The sequence below is a fragment of the Phalacrocorax aristotelis genome, chromosome 15, assembly GCF_949628215.1.
Source record: "Phalacrocorax aristotelis chromosome 15, bGulAri2.1, whole genome shotgun sequence".
In the NCBI taxonomy this organism is placed as follows: domain Eukaryota; kingdom Metazoa; phylum Chordata; class Aves; order Suliformes; family Phalacrocoracidae; genus Phalacrocorax; species Phalacrocorax aristotelis.
Window position 1 is genome coordinate 4,924,566 of NC_134290.1, and position 20,695 is coordinate 4,945,260.

General features: G+C 54.4%; 1 protein-coding gene across 3 annotated transcripts in view; it reads left to right on the plus strand.

Annotated features, from left to right (window-relative positions):
• Window positions 1–20,695, plus strand: part of OSBP2 (oxysterol binding protein 2) — a 127,237-nt gene that overhangs the window by 84,363 nt on the left and 22,179 nt on the right. For all 3 annotated transcript variants that reach the window (XM_075109961.1, XM_075109962.1, XM_075109963.1), the window contains one exon: window positions 8,010–8,260. In XM_075109961.1, the coding sequence (XP_074966062.1) occupies window positions 8,010–8,260 (251 nt within the window). The remainder of the gene's footprint in view (window positions 1–8,009; window positions 8,261–20,695) is intronic.

Consider the following 20,695-nt stretch of genomic DNA (forward strand, 5'->3'; position numbering starts at 1 on the left):
TGGGATTAATTGCCTGCTGTAGCTGTGGTGTGGTGCTGCATAGCTGTGCTGCTTCAGGCTGGAGATGCCACAGCTGGACTCTGGGTGCAGTTTGTGAGTTTTAGAATAAAAGGTCTAATGCTGAACCCTTCAATCCCTTCACCTCCCCCTGCTCTATCCCCTTTCCCCTGAAAATATGCTTCCCAGCTCTGCTCCTTCAGGGGTAGCACCAAAACAGCCATGAGCAGCAGCACCCTGGGGTTACTCCAGGTCTCCCCATGATTTCGGGGTGGGTGCTCTACATGGCGGTGCTTCAGGCAGGCACTGTGTCACTGGGTTTCCCCGTGAGCTGCAGTGCAAAGCACCGGCATGTTGCCAGCACAGGGAAGTGCCTGCCTCGCGCCTCCAGCCAGCAGTTTTTCCACCAGCTCTGGAGAAGTTGCAAGCAATGGGAAATACTTCACTGAGGGAAGTTTTAGAGGCAGAAAAAGGGGGTGTAAAGGGAGCTTCTGCCTTAAAGGCCTTGTTGTGAGATGCTGCTCTGGGCGCTAAGGTTTCGTGTTGCTCTCCAGGCTGAGAAACAAGCCCGAAGAAGCTTACGGCCAATAGCTGCTGATCCATTTTACATAGATTAAATAGCATCACAGCTCCAAAAATAATCTTCCAGCTTACAGTGAGGCTGGCTGTTCCTATAGCAACTGCTTCATGCCAATGCCCTACAAATAAAAATCACAACAGATTGCCTTTAAGTTGGTTTGCAAGTCAAAACAAAGTATGAGATGGGGAACGAAGGGACTTGGCTTGCAGGGGATTGTGTTTTTAGGGTGCGTAGTGTGTGGGAACTAAGTGCATTCTGCAGAATATAAGCTGTGCGTGTTCCTGGAGAGGAGAATTATTAAAAGCTGCTGTTAACAGTGGTGTGTCTCGTTTCTGAGCACTTGGTTGTAGATGTTTCCTGTGTGCATCGTGAGCGACAAGAAAGGTATATCGTAAAGCAGCAACTGCATTTGTAAAACCTTACTGCAGGAGGGAGAGGAGGATGTTGCAGTCCTTGGTAGCTGTTATGTGGGTTACTGTGGAGCCTGGGGGCCATGCCCGCTATGCCACGCTTGCATGGCACAGCAGCCCTGCCCGATACTGCAGGCAGAGGGAAAAAGCAGCAGTTTTGGCCCTGGGTCGTGCTTCCACACAGCTGATGGCACCTTGCACACAGGCTCAGCCCGAAACCTTCACCTTGGGGTCACCTCTAGCCCATGGTCCCAGCAAGCATCGCCTCTGCAGGCGCTGGTACCGAGTGGCAAGCCCTGTCCTGAGTAGCACATGGTTGGTGCAAACCTTGGCTGCTGGAGGGAGAGGGAGAGCAGACTCAAATCATCAGGGGTCCCCATGTGCCACTGATCAGCATGGGGAGGTCTCCAGGGGATGCTGAGTTTGGGGAGGGCAGGAAGCTTTGGGAGGATGCTGTGGAAACTGGGCTGACTCATCCATGGCACAGGAGTGAGAGGAACTTTGCAATTTATTGTCAAATATTTGCTGGTAGCCTTTCATGTTTATTTTCTTGGGTAGCTTTTGTTCACTGTAGAAGAGCAACATGAATTCTTGCTAAATGTCTGTCTTTATAAACCTTTCTTGTGTTGAGGAGCAGGGTGAGCCTAGGTAAAGTTCATGAGCCAGGGACGTGCTGCTCCCTAAGGGGGTCTAGGAGCACCCACATCCCATCACTAGTTGGGGGTCCCAGGCTGGGCAGCCCCCCTGTCAACCCCCCTGTCAACCCACTGAAGGTTTGCTGCTTTAGGGAGGATCTGCGGAGAGCAGATGGCAGAGCTGCTGCCGGCAGCACAGTCTGGCGCCTGGCACAGAGGGGGATGAGGGTCAGGTAGAAGCACTCCTTTGCAGAAGGAGGGGGATCCGTCACAGAGCCCCTTCCCTCTGCAGGGGCAGGGTGTGCTGTGGGGGCTGTGTTGGAGGGTGGCATGGCTGGAAACCAGGCATTAAAATAGTATTTATGTCCTTGAAGGATCTTCCCTGTGTGAAGGGAGCAGGGATGCCTTCCTGGGTCCTGCGGGAGCCTCCAAGCATTTTGCCAGTCCGCCCTGGCCCTGCCCAGCTGGTGGACGTTGGTTTGAGGTTTAATGTGATTTAGGAGCTGCTTGGAGGCAGCTTGGGCTTGGAGCTGAGGTTCCAAAAAGGCCAAACAGGTGAAGGGTGTATGGGCGGCATCCAGAGGCAATGAGCATAGAGCATTGTCAATCTGAGCAAGGCCTCACTGCCCCAGTTCTGGTTATTCCTCATCTCCTGCTTTGTGTTGCAACCCCCCCTTCAAAGCCATGAGTGAAAATTCATTTTGGGTTGGGACACACTTGCTGCATTGGAAAACTTTGCAGAAGGAGTCTGCTGGGCAGCACCGGCACGTCTGGGTGTTCCTCACCATTGCCCCCGCGCGGTCCTTGCTCTGCCAGCTCTCCCATCACCGTGGGGCTGTGGTGGGCCAGCGAGGGATGCTGCGCTGCCCTGCCTTGGTTTTTCATCTTGTGCATTGTCAAGTTTACAGCAAAGCCTCACAGATGTCCCTGGTACCTGCGTCCGTGCTGGGTCTTGGTGAGGAACAGCTTTACCGTTGACAGGTCTCTTCCAAATTGCACCTACTGGCCATCCCCAGGGATGGAAAATATAGATAGGAGTCATGTTTTCCTCCTCCCTAGCTCCCAAGCATTTAGAAATGTAAATTTCTCTGGCTTCCAAGAGTTTTTGCAGTTCGGAAAAAACCCATTTGGGTGGCTGCTGAAGTCCGAGCAGTGCGAGTCTGCTGGGCCAGTTGCAGGCATGGTTCTGCAAATCACCTGTGGTTTTTGTCCTCATATGAGGAGCCCTGGACAGACTCTCTCTCTGTGGGTATTTCCTGGCCTTCGGGGTGTTTTACCAGTCTTAGCAAAGCAAAACTCGATTTTTTTCCTGGCTGAGTTGATATAGAGGCTCGAACAAGGGAAGGATCCCCTATGCCCCAGCGGTCCAAGCGAAGACCCCCAGGCAATGGCTTGCAACTGTTTCACCTTTCTGGGTGAATGAGTCCTTCATCCTCAGCAATAAGAATAAATTCTGCTGCTCCTCTCTCCTGCAGCGCTTTACAGATAATCTTCAGTAGTAACTGTAGGAGTTGGTGGGTCTTGTGCTGCCACAGCAAAGCAGCTTCCCTGGGACCATCCTCCCCAAGAAGGGCAAATGGGGGTTGTCCACACCCTGGATTACCCTGTCCTCATCCCTCCTGGCTGTGCCGCAGGGACAAGCAGGAACGTTCCCATTGCGGTGGTTGTCCTGGTGGCACCAAGAAACCAGCTGGAAAGCTTGGTGAACATGGCGTAGAAGCAGGGCTCTTCCACTCGGATCTGGGGCTGCTCTTCCCCACAAGCTGTTGGATTGAAGCTGGTGCAGATCTGAAAGACTGGTGGTTGCTTGAGGAAAGAGACGGATTTGTGTCTCTGCTATTTTGGCACTGGTCAGCTTTCCCTTGGGCTCCCAGGAGAAAGGGGAAAGGCATCGCTGGCCCTCATGCCTCGCTTCCCTGGGCTGGAGGATGCCGAAGTCTCCAGTGAGTGCTGTGTGTGGAGCAAGTGCAGAAGGATGGAGTGGAGGAAACATGAGGATAACTTAATAAGAGCAGCAGGCACCGCTCTTCTGTTCATGATGGTTGTCCCCGTGGGGCTGCGGTTTCCCTTTTCTTGGCCCTTTTGGGATGCTTTTCCCAGTGCTGTGCCTGTATATGAAGCCAAGACCTCATCCAACCTCTTGCCTTTCTCAGAGCCAGGATTTCACAAATAACTATCTTTCACAGTCAGAAAACCTCCAGGGAGTGAAATTAGGGATGAGGAGTTTCCAGGGACTTGGTTGATCCTGCTTGGTCTGTCTTGGTGCTGCGAGGGCAGTAAGGGGTGGAGTGTTTCAGTGCTGGGAGGTGTTTCAGCATTTATTGGGGGTTGGAAACCCATCTTCAGAGCCAGTGTCAGTGCTTTTCCCCGGTGGGGTGGCAGTGAGATTGTTTGGGTGCTTTGCGTGATCATTTCTGCTTTAGCTTGCTCTGATTTGATTGTAGCTGTGACATTGTCTTTCCTTCTTCCTGTGCTTTGATGTGAAATAAGTACAGCAAATTATCTTGCTTGAGATATTTTTATTTTACTGTGAATCACAGAAGCATGAATTGGTCCAGGTCTCTGTGCATCCTGGGCACTGGGGCTGTGGGTGTGGAGGCAGTGCTGATTATGGGGATGTGCCTACCAGGGGTGGAAGGAGGCAACGGGTTTTCTATCCTCTGCACTGGGTGTGCTTTTGCTCCCAAGACAGAGCTGCACATCACTCCCCCTTGGGTGCATCACAGCCCTCTAGCCTTGAGGTCCTGTTTGAAGCCTGCAGCCTCAGCAGAGGGTCTGACAGCCTTCCCTCCATTTGCATGGGCAGGAGGAGGAGGAAGAAGGTGGGATCTTGCTGCCTGCCCCACCAGCATGGTCACAAAAGCAGCTTTGGGACAGGTGGGGAGCTGGTGAGGGATGTTCAGCTCAGCTAACTTAGCCTTGAAGCAGCAGCATCACGGGTGGCATGGTCTGACCCAGGTGCATTTACTCCTTTTCCTGGGCTTTGGAGCATTTATATAATTCTGCACAGTGATAAAAAACAATGGGCCACACTGCATTTGTGCCTCCTGGCTCGAGCTGAGCATGCAGGCAGGGCTCATTACCACAGCCTCAACAAATGGGCAGCGATGGGCAGGAAATAATACCCTGGCAAAGGATGGAGCCCGTCCGTCGCAGCACAGTGGCGCCCCTGTGTTGGAGCATTTTAACGATGGGCAAAATCCCCAGGCTGTGATCTGGGAGGAGGGACTGTGGGGTTAAAAACCACCTGGGGGCAGGCAGAGAGATGCTTCTTCCTGCTTGGCACAATTTTTTTGCAGTCTTTGTAAATGGATAAAATTATCTTTGTGAAGTATTACTGATGTCTACAATCAGAAAAATCCCAAATTTGGTTTGTTCCCTTGAGTCCCACAGAGGTAATGGTGTTTTTTGACAGTTAACAGTGATAGTTGCCTGGCTGGCGCCTGTGATGAAAACTAAGCTAGCATGGTTCACTTCTGCTTCTGGCAGATGTATAAAACACTAATATGTTATAAATTGGTTATTAAAGACTGGACTCGTTAGTGATCAGATCACCGATGCTATGGAGAAGTGGTTCCCGTCTGTGTGCAGAAGCGCAGGCAGCTCGCCCAGCCTAGGAGAGGCTGCTGGGATGCTCCTGGGGAAAATCGCAGGTGCTCACCTGGAGAGAGCCAGGGGCTCTTGAACTGGAAATAGGTGGCTCTGCCCGGGCTGAGCTGTGTAAATGCCACCACCATCCCGTGCCCACCCTGTGAGCGATTGCAGGCACGAGACCCAGGCTGCGTTTGGATCAGTACCCGTGGGTGCGTGTGCTGCCAGGGTGTGTGGTGTCGTGGGACGAGGGCAGGGCCCCGGGGCGGACCTGCGGGACCAGCGCATGGACCTCGCAGCTCGAGGGGAGCAGGTTTCCAGCCCGATCAGAGGTGACGGCTGCAGACGGAGCCTTGCAAGGTAGAAGTCGTGTTGCTGGGCAGCACCTCTGGTGAAAGCTAATGCTGTATTTGATGGAGAAGGAGAGATGCGTGGGAGACTGAAAGGAGGTGGATTCAAGCCTCTGCCTGAGAGTGCCCTGGAAAGCCTCAGGGAGACAGCTCTGAGAAGCAGCAACAGCACAGTGTACCTCCCCTGGAGAGCATCCACTGCGTGGTACAGTGTGCTCTCTTCTTCGGATACACCAGCTAATGATGGGTACAAAGACAATACTTAAAGCTCAGGGGGATGCATATATGATGGCAGTGACCCACAGTGCCTTTGTGTGCCCCAGGATGAAGTGCACCATGGAAATACTTGAAATAGAAGGTGGACTGTAGGGAGGCTTTAGTTATTTTCCTTACTGGTGGAAAAGTAGCTTAAATTTTCCTCCTAGATCTTTTGCAGTTGGCACATACAAGATGCCTGCAGTGTAAGCTCATGCCTATCACTGTGGTACCTCTGCACCCTCCTGGGGATGGAGCCTTCAAACCCTGCATGTTCCCATTCCTGTTCTCCCTCCCCTGCTTGTCTCCTCCACCTGTGCCAGAGACTTCCCTGGTGCTGCCTGCATTTCCAAAATGCTGGTCCTATCCCCGAGAGCGGGGCCGTTCCCGCTTGGCCATGCTGCTCAGCCTTCTGGTGGGAGCTGGCTCTGCTCTCAGCACCTTGGCTGGCTGCTCACCTTCCTTGGGTGGGTCTTGGTTGGCTTCCTGTGGGTGCTGCAAATGCTGGCACTGATGGATTATTTATTCCTTGGGCATCCTTGGTAGTCACAAGCCACACTTCACCTCCTGGCTTTTAAATTGGAGGTTTGTGTGCTGTGGATGCTTGGGGCTGGGCTGCAGACAGACCAAATGGTTGTATTGGGAGATGCTGCCCTAGTGCTTCATGAGCTGCTTGCATTTTGCTCTGTGCCCTGTTTCCCAGCAGGGCTTTAATGTTCTTCTCCCGTCATCCTCAGGCAGCTGGGGTAAATCCCGCTGTGTCGGATAAGCCTTGTCCGTGGGCTCTGCTTCCTTGTCCCGTCACATCCTTTCTGGGTAGCTTCATAGCCATGAGACCTCGGGCAGCACCGCGCTCTGCTCCCCTGCTGCATCGACTCTGGGTTGATGGTCCTTTGATATTATCCAGATTGCTTGGCCCTTGCCTTAGGAACACTGCTTCGGTACTGTTAAATGAAGGGCGCTCTTTCTCCTTTTCCTTAGCTCACCCAAGAGCAGTGGAATCGCTGTGAGCGACAGCTGAACATCACTCTTAGATATCTACAGCATTTTGAAAGGTCTTATAAATAAGCCAGGAATAAAAAGCAAACGCCCACCTGTCAGCAAAGTATGGGCTTTTCTCCTTTTCCCTGCAGTGTAGAAAGGTGGTGTGCTACACCCCACTTTAACCAAGGCATCCCCGAGGTCTGTGCTTTACAGCATCGCGGTGTCTCTCAGCCTGGCTGCCTTGGAGGATAACCTCATCCCTCCTGGCTCCCCCAGCCCTGGCAGAGAAGCTGCAGGCATGTTTTGCTGGTCCCCAGCTCCTTTTAATCCAGAAACATATGACTGAGGGAGGAGAAGTGAAGGTGCTGCTCTGTGCTGTGCCGCCTTAGTGGTTTTTGGGTGCACGCAGAGAAAACTTGGCTAAACTTTGAACGTAAGGATGGGGCACAGACCCTGCGAAGGACCTGCTCTCCTCTGGCTTTTTGTATTTGCTTTGGGCAATGCCGCCTCTTGGAGCTGCTCACCTCCTCCGACTTCCCCCGGGGGAGTGATGGGATGATCTGAAGAAACGCTGCATTATAGTTGCTGCTCGCTTTTGGGTTGGTTTTCTGGTTTTAAGTCACCCAAGTATTCTGGAGTTGCAGGAATAACCATTTCTGCTGTACCTGAGATGCTGATTGTGGAGTTTTCTGCTCTCTGAAGATGTGATTGTGGTTTTGGGTAAAGGCTGTTGCACTTGTTGTGTCTTTGCGACCTTTCCCTTGGGTGAAATAGTTTACCCTGCCCAGAGCAGACCTTGCAGAGCCCCCGCAAGGTTTGGTCCCAGTGCAGGGCATGTAGATGCTGTGCCTGGCTCCTATTGCCGTGCATGGAAAGGGGAGGTTTGGCACATGGCCCTTCCCCAGGGGCACCAGCACTCCACTCCCCGTGGCACCCTCCGTTGCTCAGCCTTAGCAGCCCTGAACCAAAATGCGATGACAGCCACAGGAGTCCTTCGGATGCCTCCTTGGGGCTCTGGGTGATGTCCCACATTGCTCCTCCACACCATGCTCTGCTCCCTGGGGACACAGTAGCCATGAGTCCCAGCCCCGGCAGAGCTGCCTGCACATGGGAGGAGGCAGGAGGTCCCCTGCCCGCTGCGCTGGAGGGTTAGTACAGTCCGGGGGTAACCATGGAAACTGTTTTTTCTCCATCCCTCCCTTTGCAGATGACTCTGGCGACGAGGAGCCCGCCTCGCAGTCAGACAAGAGCGAGCTGCACAGCACGTTGAAAACCCTCTCGAGTAAGCTGGAGGATCTGAGCACTTGCAATGACCTGATTGCAAAGCACGGGGCGGCCCTGCAGCGCTCGCTCAGCGAGCTGGAGAACCTGAAGCTGCCAGCTGAGAGCGGCGAGAAGATCAAGGCAGTGAATGAACGAGCCACGCTCTTCCGCATCACCTCCAATGCTATGATCAACGTAAGTGCTGCCGGCTGAGCCCCCGCGTTCGCGAGGAGGCGGAGGGAGAAGTGTTTTCCTCCTCCTCTTCCTTCGTCATCCTTCTTTCCTCCAGCACGGCCCCGTTTTCTCCCCGTGCACCGGCTTTATGCAAGTCCTGTCCGTTGGCACGGGGCTTGGGCACGGCCAGGAGCTTGGTGCCGGCTCGGTGCTGGCTCAGCACCGCAGCGAGGGGATGGGAGTTGGGAAGGTCCAGCCTGGGGAGTGGGCATGGGTGCGTGTAACCCCCTGAGAAGCAGGGCTGCTACATCCTTACGGTGAGCTTTCTGGGGAGACTGCTCCAAAACAGGGTATTTTGGATGTAAAGCTGGGTAAAGCAGAGGCTTGGGGTGCAGAGGGGTTTTCAGCCATTCCTGGGGGTGCCTTTCTGGCTGGCACAGTGGTTCAGCGCTTGTTGCCTGCTGCAGGTTCAGACCCACGTCCCTGCGTCGCTCACATCCTCACTGACTTCCATGAAGCTGCCCTTGTTTTACATGACTGGGGAATTTAACCCCCTCCAGGTCCAAGAGCTATCTCTTGCCAGCTGTGCTCTCCCAGACTGGTTGACTGGAGGTCGGGAAGCATGTGCACACCCCGGCACTGCTCCCTGCCTTGTGCAGCGTGACAGTGCTTTCTGATTGTTTTTTGGACAGCATCTGTTTGGGGTGTAGATCTGCTTCCATCTCAGTGAGACAGCCCTTCCTGGGGAGGCTGATTTTCTGGGGGGAGCTTTGGGGAGGGGAAGAGAGAATAAAACCAAATAAAATATTTAAAGCAAAAAAAAAAATCACCAAACCCCAAACCAACCCAAAAGCCTAATAGGCTTGGAGTAATGTATGATAGCAGAGCTCAGGGAATTGTGAATGGAACAGCACTGTCGCTGTGCTGTCCCAGCCCTGAGCAAAAGGAGATTGTGTGTTGGTTTATGTGGGCTTTAAGAAATAATAATAATCCATGGTGGGAGCTGGAGGGCACTCAGGAGCCCCACGGTCACAGCATCCTCCCCATCCCTGCTCGCAGGATTTCGTAACCATGGGGTGAAAGGGCTTCCTGAGATGGCATCTTGCATTTTGGAGCAGCTCTGGGGGAGCCTGTGCAGTGCTCTCCCCGCGGAGAGTTTGTTGAAGTTTTTGGAGCAGGGTTGGCAGCACGGTGTGAGCAGCGTGAGGTGACGGCGGAACCCTCGGCACTGCCGGGAGGGGTGGGATTTTGCTGTTACAAGGCAGACGGGCAACGTGATGCAGGCAGGGAATTGCTGGGGAGAGGATTTCTCCAGCAGCCTTTTGGGAAGGGATGAGCAGAGGAATATTTACTGTGTCCAACCTAGAGAGGAGGAGGCCGTGATGGTTGTGACGTGATAGAAGCTTGAGCAAGGCTGGCTGGACAGTGGGAAATAGCACAAAAACTCTTGTGCAGGGAAAAACTGGTAGAAACGTGGTTTGTCCAAAACACTGAGCAGTTAAGAGGGGCCAGGGAGGGAGCGAGGCACGTGTTTTCAGGTGGATGACAGAGATCCATTTTTAACAGCATCCTTTTGTACTTCAGCTTGTGGCTGCGTGTCTTGAGGATATGTCCAAAGCAGAAAGGCTGTAACGTGGAAGAAGCAGGGTGGGGTGGTAGTTGCAGCTCTCCCAGCTTCCTGATGAGCCACTTGTTTCGGGGGCAGGTGATGGAGCTGCGGGCAGGGGGATACTGATCCCCACAAAACAATGGTACTTTGGGGGGGAATGGATTAGAAAGGCAAGAGGAGGGGGAGCAGGGCACGGTCATGGGGGCCGGGAGGGAGGGGTACCGACAGCCTGACCACCCCATCACGGGGGGCTGGTGCTCCCAGCTATGCTGTTGCCTTTTCCTGCATGGATCCCTTCTTGTGCATTGGTTTATCTTTTTAGCATGGGGTGATGCCTTCTGCGAGGTGCTGCGCCGACCCTGCCCAGGATGTGTCTCACGGGTCGGGGGTGGCTCTGTGCAGTGCAAAGGTTCTGCATGTTTCTGTACTGAAACATGAAACTTCGCTACAGGGAAGCACATGGAGTCAAGCCATGTCCTGGAAGAACAGGTGAAAATACACCCTCCTCCTGCCCACCTCAATTCCCGTGGGCTTCTCAGGGCCACACATCCTGTGGGAGCACATTTTGACGGGCCGGTAGTTCCGCACAGGAGAACTTAAACATCCCTCACCTGTCAGCTGTTGCCCGGAGAGGTGCCAGCCAGAAGCAGTGGGCTGGTGCCAGCATATGGGTGCTCCCCATCCGCCTTCTGCCCCAGCCCCAGCACCAAACCTTGCCGATCCGCTGCCAGCCGGCACGGCCGAATCCTGCCCAGGAGCCTGCCTGCACAGCAGAGATTGGCTTTTGCAGGAGATGCTGTGGCTTACATCCATGCCGTGGCTGACTGGGCACGGTGCTTGCAACACTGCCCGCTTGTTGCGGAGATTGTGCTGCGTTTGCTTCTTTTTCAGTTGCTCCCCTACCCCTTCCCCCCACCACCCGAGCAGTTTAGGCGGGTTCAGACCCATTGAGCCATTGGTTACGACAAACCCCCGGGAGCCGTCTCTGCCCCTGCCCTCTTCCCAAGCAGCACCAGGCCCGTGGGAGCAGCCCTGGGCTCTGCGTTTGGGTCCTGCTCCTGGCTGGGACCTGTGCGGCCAGCATGCCCCAGCCACTGGGCAAGGGGCAGGGCAGGGCTGGGCTTTGCTGCCTGCACCAGGAAGGGATGGATGCTCCGGGGCCAGCGCTTGCTGTTTCTGTCGAGCTGCCTGTGATCCGATTATGTAAATGTCCCCAGAGCCGCAGGGAGCGGCAGCAAGCAAGTAGAAATAAATAAATATGTATGTAAATGAAAGAGCTTCACTGCGAAGGTGACCTCCTCACTGCGTGCTCTGGGTGCCTGCCTTGTCTGACTCCGGGTGCTTCTCTGGAGATTGGGAGGAGAAAGTGGCTCAGGCTGCTGCTGCGCGAGTGATGCTCGGGATGACGGAGGAGGGTTTCGGCAGAGGCAGAGCAGGACGTGCGGACCTTTGCGTTACAGGTGAGGATCTGAAACACGGAGGGATTGACTGTTGCAGGGCTTAAATTTAAGCCCAGACCTCTATGAGCCACCTGTTTGCTCTGCTCCCATCTGAACTTGGAAATCTCACATAACGCCACGCCGGGTGGGACTCACGGCAGAGTTGAGCCTTGCTGGGACCAAGACGCCCCATGTCAGCAGGGCTGTGACAACGAGGAGGAGACGCAGAAAAGCAAGTTGCAATCTGCCGTGGGGGAGGAGTGGGAGGTACGTAAAAATAAGAAGCAACAAATTAAAGGGCTAATTAGAGGAACAGAGATGAAAAGCCCTATGCTGAATTGTGTAGACACATCCAAGGAGCAGTGAAAGCTCCCATCTTGTAATTTGGCAGCAGACAGCAGGGCTGTGCGGACATGCTGAGGAAGCCAGTTTGGGCGTCAGGAAGAACTTACAGGGCTGTGGGTGGTGCTGGAAATAGGTTTTTAATGGGAATGGGGTTTGCTACAGCAAAGCTCGGAGGCGGCCAAACTGTGTGTGAGTGTGCAATAGCTGCACTCTTCTTCTGGCTTGCTTTGTGTTTCCTTAAGGGATGTGAGCTTGGAGAGCAGCAGGGCTTGGGCTTGGCTCTGTGTCACTCCTGGGTTATCTTGCATTTTCCCTTGAGGTTTACGAGGGGCAGAGGTGGAGGAAGGCTCTGCCGAGCCAGTGCAGCCCAGGCAAGGAGGGGTGTAAGAGGCAGCCGGGGCAGGGGTGTGGTATCGGGCGGGAGACGCTAAGTCAGCAAAGTTTCATGAGGAGGGAGCCCTGCGTGGGCTGGTGTGCAGCAGGTGGTCCCAGGGACCCAAGGACTCCATGCCTGCCCACCATGCCGGTGGCCAACCGAGCCCATCATCCAGGGGATGCCAGCATCTGCTTTGAGGCTGACTGACTTCCCCACCCAGGTTTGCCTTTCCTGTGGGAATGGACCAGTCTGGAGCACCAGCACCCCAAGATGTCAGCAGAGCGTCCTTCGACCCTCTGAACCTGCAAGGAGGGTTTTTAAGTATGTGAAACAGTGCTTGAACCATAAGTGAGATCGATAACAATATGTGCTGCTTCTCCCCTGGGGAAGGTGGCTGTGGGCTGTTCATTTAAGCTTCTCTAGGATGCCCAGCAACATCCTAGAGGCTGCATCCTCCAGTCCCGGCAGCATTTCTCCCTGCAGAGCTCTGGGGTTGTGCTCTGGCTTAGAAGTAGTTTGGTGTGGCGCCGTGCCACGTGCTGATGGCTCAAGGAGCAGCCGAGCTCTCCCCACAGCCATGCTGGGCTCCTGGAGACTTTGAGTGGCATCTGCCTGGTGGAGGCATCCATTGGGTGGGCACTGTGGGTGGGTTTGTGGAAGGTGGTCTGAGTGCTGGAGCTGGGGGGTTAGAGCTGCTCAGTTGGTTTATTTGGAGACTCCTGAGTGCCTGCGCTGGAGCAAGCTACCTGGGTGAAAGATGCGCTTCTCTAGTGCTGCTCCTCTGCCTTCCCATGTCCCAACTTCATTGCTGTTTTCATGAAGTGCTGAGTCTCCTCTGCCCCTGTGGGGATGTTGCTGTGATTAATCCATACTCCTAAAATTGTTTCCATATTAAACTGGACTGATGTTGAGCACATGCTCTGAGCAGAGTCAGGCTCACCAGAGCAGCCTCCAGTCTGGTGTGTAATTTCTAATGGTTTATTTTAGTGATAGGTTAACAGCCGTGTGTGTCTGTCTTTGCTTGCAAAACTGCTTAAAGCTGGTAGGAAACAGAGTTCCCAGGATCTCCTCCCCAGGCCTCAGACGCCAGGGTGACTGCATGGTAGGGATGATGCTGCCAGTGCAAACCTGGCTGGGTCCCAGTGCAGAGCTGGCTGCTGGCTTGGGTGCGTGTGCGATGTTGACCCTCGGGGTCCCTGAACCCATTATGATACTGGCAGGACGATGGACCTGACCTGCCTGCACAGTGCCCTTGGTAGCCAGGGCAGAGATGCTGAGCAGGGAGGGAATAGCAGCCTGCTGGGCTGCTCCCAGTTCACCCTGGTACAGCCAGTGGGGCTGGAGGAGCCCTCCATACCGTGCATCCTTATACTGCAGGGGTTAATTCAGGCACTGCAGCAAGCAAGTGCCGGCTTCAACCCCTGGATTCGCTTTGTTAGCGGTAGGGATTGCCCCCAGCTACCCTCAGTGGCCCCAAGCAGATGCTCTGCTGCTTAAAATCAGAGCAAACCCTGCAGCAGGGCAGGGTTTCTCTTCCCTGTGACTATTGCAATGGTGATCGCAGAGGTGGAGCCCATTTTTGCATGCTTGTGCCATAACATGGCCTGTGTTAATTACCTGTGCTTCACTAATGGCACGTGCACTAATCAGTGCATTGAAACCATGTCACCGACCCAGAAAACCCCCGGCCTTGGGATTAAGTCTTTAACCCAACCCTAATCCTCATCAGACAAGAAAGCTGCGGCGAGAGGTTCACGTGTCCTGGGCTTTTTCGCTGTGGATGCACGATGCTGCTGAATAAATGACTGGTGGGTGCTTTGCTGTCAGCCAGGGGAGGTGATGGAGGGTGTCACCCTGGGGTCAGTGCCTGCCTGCACGGCTGGCAGAGCGGGGCTGGGGTCCAGGGGATCAGGGATGCGGAACCTGGCCCCTGCATTCGGAGATGCTGCAACTTTCTCTGGAGCATCCTTTATTGCTTTTTTTTAAATTAGAGGTGTGAGGGTATCTCTCATCAGATCTGTAAAGACAGGCAGTGCCTTCCTCCAGCTTCCCTCATCGTCATCATTGCACATGGTTGCTGAGTCCTTCCAGCCAGACTATATCTATCACGCGTGTGGGTGCTCAGACTGCGTGCGTGTCTGCGGGGCCTTCTTGCGGGCCAGGGCTTTCGGCTGGTGCTCCTGCAGGCAACTTGCTTTGTCCTCACCGAGCCTTGGGGCACCTCTTCTTCACCTGCTCCACCTCATTGTGTTCATCTGACCCCCAGGAGGCTTCAGACTCCTGGGGCTCCTCTTGGAGCCTCATGTGAGAAGGTGAGGGGCATGTCTGTCACCACCGCCTGAGGATGCCCCTCACAGTTCTGCCCTCCTGTTTTTTTTGGCTCAGAGCAATAACTTTTCTACTGCAGCTTCAGAGGAGAGTTTTGAGCATTTCTGCCCGGGCGGCTGCTGGATTAGTGGGGCTGCACATCGGTGGGTTTAGCATGTTGGAGACGGGGGTTGCGCTGTCAGCAATGCCCGATGTTAATCAGCAGCTCTGCCGAACCGTGAGACAGCCTGGCCAGGCATTGCCTCTGATGTGAAATGCCGCGCAGTAGCCAGGTGAGCCCTGCCCATACCTTGTATGATCCTCTGCCTGCAACACACAGGCAGCTGCCATGGGTCTGTGCCTGGTGGTTATTGGCACCTTGGGGCAGGATGGGGACATGGGGAGGGCAAATAGCAGTGCATCACTGGGTTAATCCCTTCTGGGGCTCTGCTTCTGTGGTATCACAAGGGTTGTATTTCCCTCTTGCCTGGGCTGACGCACCGAGATGCTTCTCTGGCGCCTTCCTCCAGCGTCTGTCAAAGGAGAAGACGCTGAAATGGCAGCACTGCTCTCTGTGGGTTTACCTGAGAAGTTATGGCACTGGGAGATGAATGGGATAGAGGGGTGCTGCTGCCAGATGAGCTGCTAGCGGCAACCACTGTTCCTGCAGCACCGTTTGTACAGTAGAGCGGTTTACAAAGGCATCACACGAGGCTGAAACTGAGGTACAAACCAAAGCAGCTCCCTCCAGATCCCAGGGTCAGAGCTGCCCATGGGCAACGCCAGCTGCTCGCTGTCACTGCAGCCGCCCGCCATGTGGTTGGGGACGGATGCTCTTCCAGCCTGGAGTTTGCTCCATCAGGCAGATGAGGAAAGAAGCAGCCAGCGAGAGCCTCATTAAATCTCTCTTTGTGAGAGCTGTTTGCCGGACAGAGCTCTCTGAGCACACCAGAGCCAGGATCAGGCCTCCAGGTGTGCTAAAAGTAGAGACCAGTTGCTCTCGCAGTATTGGCTCTTCTGCTTGGCAGACTCCTGCGAGGGTCCCCACGCTCCTGCCGTGTTTTTTCATGGTTTTGGCAAGCAAAGAAGAAAGAAACTGCAGCAGTCGCCTAGAGATAACCTCCCCTAGGGGGGAGACCCTATGCTGGGAGCTTCCTAGGGATGTGATTTTTGGTACATGTGGCAGTGGAGAGGCCCCGCTGCTGACTGGGTGGGTAAGAGAATCAAAAGGGAAAACCGAAGACAGGAACGTTGCCGAAGGAGAGCAGCGACACCCTGCAAGGGCGTGATTCTGAGCTGGCCACTCTGCAGCAGGAGGTCCCAGCACAAAGTCTGAGCTCCCAGTGCATCTTCTGTATTGGTCCTGGCGTTTCCTTGGCACACTGCCCTGCCCTGACAAACCCTCCGGCATGGCCGGTGGAGGCTGCCGTGCGCTGCTCGGCAAGCTTTGGGGTGGAAGGGGGCGGTGCTGCTGGCACTCCGAAGCATCCAGCAGATGCCTTAGTTATTTTTCTACCATAGAGCAATGCTTTGGAAACCAAACCCTGCATCTTTCCTGGGCCACAGCTTATGGGTGGCATCGCTTTGGTCCATAACCCATAGCAGCATTGGCTTATTCAGTTTCTCAGAGCCACAATGAAAATTTTCTCTTACCGTGCCAAGTATGCGATGATTACTGGATTCAGTAGCCTACATAAAGGCTCCGTGGATACCAGATTAGAGCCTGTTAACACAGCCGGGCTGGTGGATTTGCCACTGTTTCACACTAATCCTTGCTTTGCATGGGGTGGATTACACGTCCCTAGTGGCGCTTGCTGCAGGCAGAGTCTGGCCGTTGTGCCAGCGCTGGCCCTGGACTGCCTCTGCTGCTTTGGACCTGGGGTGTGAGCCCTCTTTGAGGAGCTACAGCCTGGGCAAGGTGTGTTTGGTTGGTTAAGCAGTGCTGAGCCTGCCTCATGACGAGGAACACTGGTGTCTCTGTGGCATTTAGGTAGATGCCCAAAATAACACGATAAGGTAATAAAGCTTCCAGAGACACAACCATGAGACCAGATCTGACTCCCACCCAATGTACGTATCTCCATCTTGGATGTATCTGACTCTCAGGGAATCCACAGTCCCCAGAGAGAAACAGGCACTGCTGGGGCATAAGGTGCCACCTGGAACAGGACCATCAGCAGTTTTGGGAGCACCTTGGGTGGGCGTTGGGGGTCTTGCTGAGATGCTGATGTTGATAGTATGCAGTGCATGCTGCAGGTTAGCAAGAGGTGGGCTGGCGCCTGCTCTGCTCTGGTGTCTTCCCACTCCCATTGGGGCACTAATGAGCTTTTGCCATGTCCATGTATTTCTCTAGCACCCGTTCTGCCTGGATGTAAAGCTTCTTCCAGTGTAACACTTGAAGTATGGAAAGAAAAGCAGTTGGGAGTGGGGTGATTTTTGGCATCGAACTCACACCTCCTCACAGGTTTTTATGCAATACCACCTTATTTTTTCATCACCTGGCAAGGCTCAGCCCAGCGCCTTCTTTCACGCTCTTCTCTTGCCACCAGCCCTGCCCCAGGGAGAAGTAACTCTCAGCATGCCTGCATCCTGCTTCAGACAGCTGGGGTGCTCGTGAGCTGGCTGAGGGTCGCTCCAAGGATTTGCGGCAGATTGGCTGTTATTTAAGCAGCCTGTGCTGATCTGGATGTTTCCCTGTGCTGCTGCTTCTGGTGGTGTCCAGCCAGCCTGGCCTTGGGCCACTGGCACGACTGTGGGTGCCATTGCTGTCGTGGCAGATGATTACACTCAAAACCATGTCTCGTTGCAATCCAACTGTGTGTGTGAGTTGATTTGGGATTCAGGGTGGCTCCATCCTTGTATCTTCCCTTTTGCTTTCTGCTCAGATTATTTTGGGGGGGTGGGGCAGGGAAGGACAAATTAAACCTCTTGTGGGGCAAATGCTCTGCACATCTCACTGTTCTGCATCCGCACGGCTCATTTTTATGCTGTGCCATGCGCCCGGAGCGCTGACACGGTGTGAATGTGTTCAGAGCTAAAAAGAGAATCACAAACCACCCTTCCCTTGGGCGGGTATTTTGCAGTAAGCAGCAGCACAGATGTGTCCCAGGGCTTTTATGACTCCAGGAAGGAAGGGAGCACTTATCTCTGAGGCACTAGGCGCATTCAAAACAGCAAGGCACTCTTTCCCCTGATGAATGAAGTGATGTCTCTTGCTTTTTAATTCACCATTGAAAAAGAGATGATTGAACGCATCTGGTAGTTGCCTTCTCTTGTGTCACTCCTGGGTGATGAAGTGGTCCTTGTCCCGTGCAGGCAGAGGAAGGGTCTGCTTGAGGAACAGGAGATGCCGCTCCCAGAGCAGTGAGTACTTCCCCAGTAGGTTTATTTCCTCCCCAAAGGTTAAATTCGCAGGGCTGTTCCTCTGGGATGCTCTGGACAGGTGGGACTGCAGGTTTGAGTGCATTCCCTCTGCATCCATTAGCATTGCATTGGAGGTGCTGAAATGCTCAGCCTTGCTAGGACTTCCCCGAGAGATTGTCATCCCCCATGGTTCAGACTTTGGGGCAGAAATATGTGCAGCCTGATGTGTTTGTTTACGCTTTCAAGCTAATTAACTTCGGCTCCCCGTTCTTCGTGTCTGATATTGACTGTTTGCTTCCATTGGGGAACCAGAAGCACTGCCACTCTGCAGAGATGCCTGTGGGCGTGTGACACTACCACCTTGGCAGGATGCAGCTGACCTCGGGTGATCGTTTTCGGCTGCATAAATATTCTGTGGGCCTTTAATGACATTCCTATTAGCCTGCAACAGGCTGTGAAATCTGGTATATTTGCTGTGACAAATGCATGAAAGGTGCTAAATGTGCCGATCACGGCGGTGGCTGCAGACTGTGGAGCTGGCAGCACCATGTCTCGCCTCCTGCTCCCTGGCAGGGTCTTGATGGCACCTTGCCTCTTCCTCCACAGGAATTTGCAGGAGCCTCAGTGTTGCCTTTCCACAAAACCCCACTCTTTCGGCCATTTTGGCTGTGCCTTTGTGTCTTTACAGTGATTTCCAGCCCCACCATCCAATGCTGGATTAGGACCTGCTACAACAACTTGTTCCAGCCATGGAGAGGAGGAGCCACCTCCATTCCTCCTGCCACCTGGTCACAAGTTACGCTGGACTTCCCTGAGACCTTGCGCCCGTACTGCAGATGAATGAAGCTTGCTTTTATCTTCCATTGCTGCTGATCTGCTGGAATTGCATGGCGACAAGGGATAAGCACTGGCTGGGACATTCAGGGGTGATGAAGCAGCCCTGCCTCTTAGCCTCGCCACCTTCTTAATTATTTTCAAACAAGCTTGCTTACGGAGCGGGAGAGCATCTTGGCCACTGCTCTCCAACCGAACTCCGTGCTGCGATGATGCCAAGAAACAGTGTGCTCTCTGGGCTGCAACGCTGGCGGGTGGACTTCAGGACTCCGTCCAGCAAAAGCCGGGACATGTTGTACCACCTCCTGTACCCTGCCATCTCCTCTGTATGCAGGAAGTCAGCAGCTGGGGGGTGTCAGGATTAAAACCAGTCTCCTGGTGGGGTGTGGGGATGGGCAGAGCATCCTCTGCTGGTCCCTCTCCTCTTGCTTGCCGGAGGGCTGGTCATGGGAAGACCTTTGAGGAGGGCAGCACAGACAGTTCGTGCAGGCAGGGTAGGATGGAGAAATCAGTTTTTTCTCTGAGAGACAAGGAAAGCAGGCAACTGCCTTTGTGACGGTCCCCACTCCGTGGTGTTAGTGGGTGGCTCCCTGAAACCCCCTGCATGTACAGTGCTGCCATGCCCCGTCCCTGCCTGCCTGTGCTGGGGGTAGGAGCAGCCCCGTTGTGCGGGACCAGAGCAAACATTGGTGCTGCCCGAACCCCGCGTGCATCCAGGCACAGCTATAATGCAGCAGCTGCATTGCGGTGGCGATGGCTTGAGGGGGAGTGGGCATATGGGGTGTGATATGGTTGCACCCTGTGCTGCAAGGAGGCGGTGGGGTGGGTAAGCCCTGCTCATCATGATGGGGATATTTATATGAAGGCTATATTCTTAGATGCACTTAGCCTTGACACCCTGGCCATACAGGTTACTGGGAAATTGCTTTTCTTCTGCTTTCATTCTGCAAACCGGCAGCTGTGCTCTCCTTTCCAGTACTTTCACCAAGGAGCCTCTTGCCTGCTGACCTTTGCGAGGATGGCCTGTGTCCCTGCACCAGCGTAACATGGATTTGTGGCTGTGTCTTGCTTACAACACAGATCAGGTTCAGTGTAACTAAATTTAGCCGCTGCTCTGTAAGGGTTTTATAAGCTGGATTTCAAGGCGTTGTTCCTGCTTGGCAACTGCAATTGTTTGCACCTTTGAATGGGGGGATTAATGAAATGAATGAGTGATGACCCAGGATGCTGGAATTTCGACTGGGTCCACGTCCCCTGTCCTCACTTTAATCTGCGCCAGAACTGGCTGGAGGCAGCTGCTTGTGAGGTTACCTGTGGGGACCATCCCTTTGCTCCTCGGCCACCTGCTGAGGGAGGATTGCTGCTGCTGCTGAAGACGCTGCCCACCTTTATCCCGGGCAGTGGGCAAGATGTGTCACTGCGATGCAACCCACCAGTGGGGGTGGGAAGTGGTGATGCACACGAGTGGTGAAGCAGAAGGTCTGGGCTCCCCCTGAGGGCGCTCCCAGCTCCTGTTTGAGGGGGCAGCTTGGGGTGAGGTGGGTGGTTCCCTGGCTCTTTGTCCCCCTGGCTTCTCCTGAAACGGAAGGCGGGGGGACAGTGAGGGTGAGCAGCTTGTGGGTGCGTTCAGCCCAAATCCTGAGGCCAGCTGCGTGGTTGCAGCAGGATCAGTGACACGGGAGGGGAGGGGAGGGGAGCCTGGATTCACCTGTGCATGGTGCAGAGCAGCGAGTCAAACCTGTCTGAGGTCAGGACTCAGCAGAGTTGCAGCATGAAGGGATTTATCTCCTTCCCTGGGTCCTTGTCATGCCATCTCCTGCTGCCGCCAGTCCTACTTGGCTGCCCCAGCGGGTTGAGGTGCTGCAGCACTGCTCTTGGTGCTGCTTTGGGCATGGCTGGAGCATGGACGGGGGGTGCCAGGGCACTGCAGGTGTGGTTGGGCAGTGACAGCACGGAGAGCATCTCCCGCCTTTCACCTTCTGTGAAGAAGGGACACATTGAGCTGCTCCTCCGCCTCTTCATTCTGGGCTGGATCCTTCCCTGACAAGAGACAAACCGCTGGGATTGGGGGTCCCCTGGGAGTCGCCCAGCTCTTGGTGTCCTCCATGGGGTCCCTGTCAGTGAGGACAGACCCCCGAGGTGCTGGTGCTGCATCAGGGCTTCCCGGCGGCTGCATTTCAAAA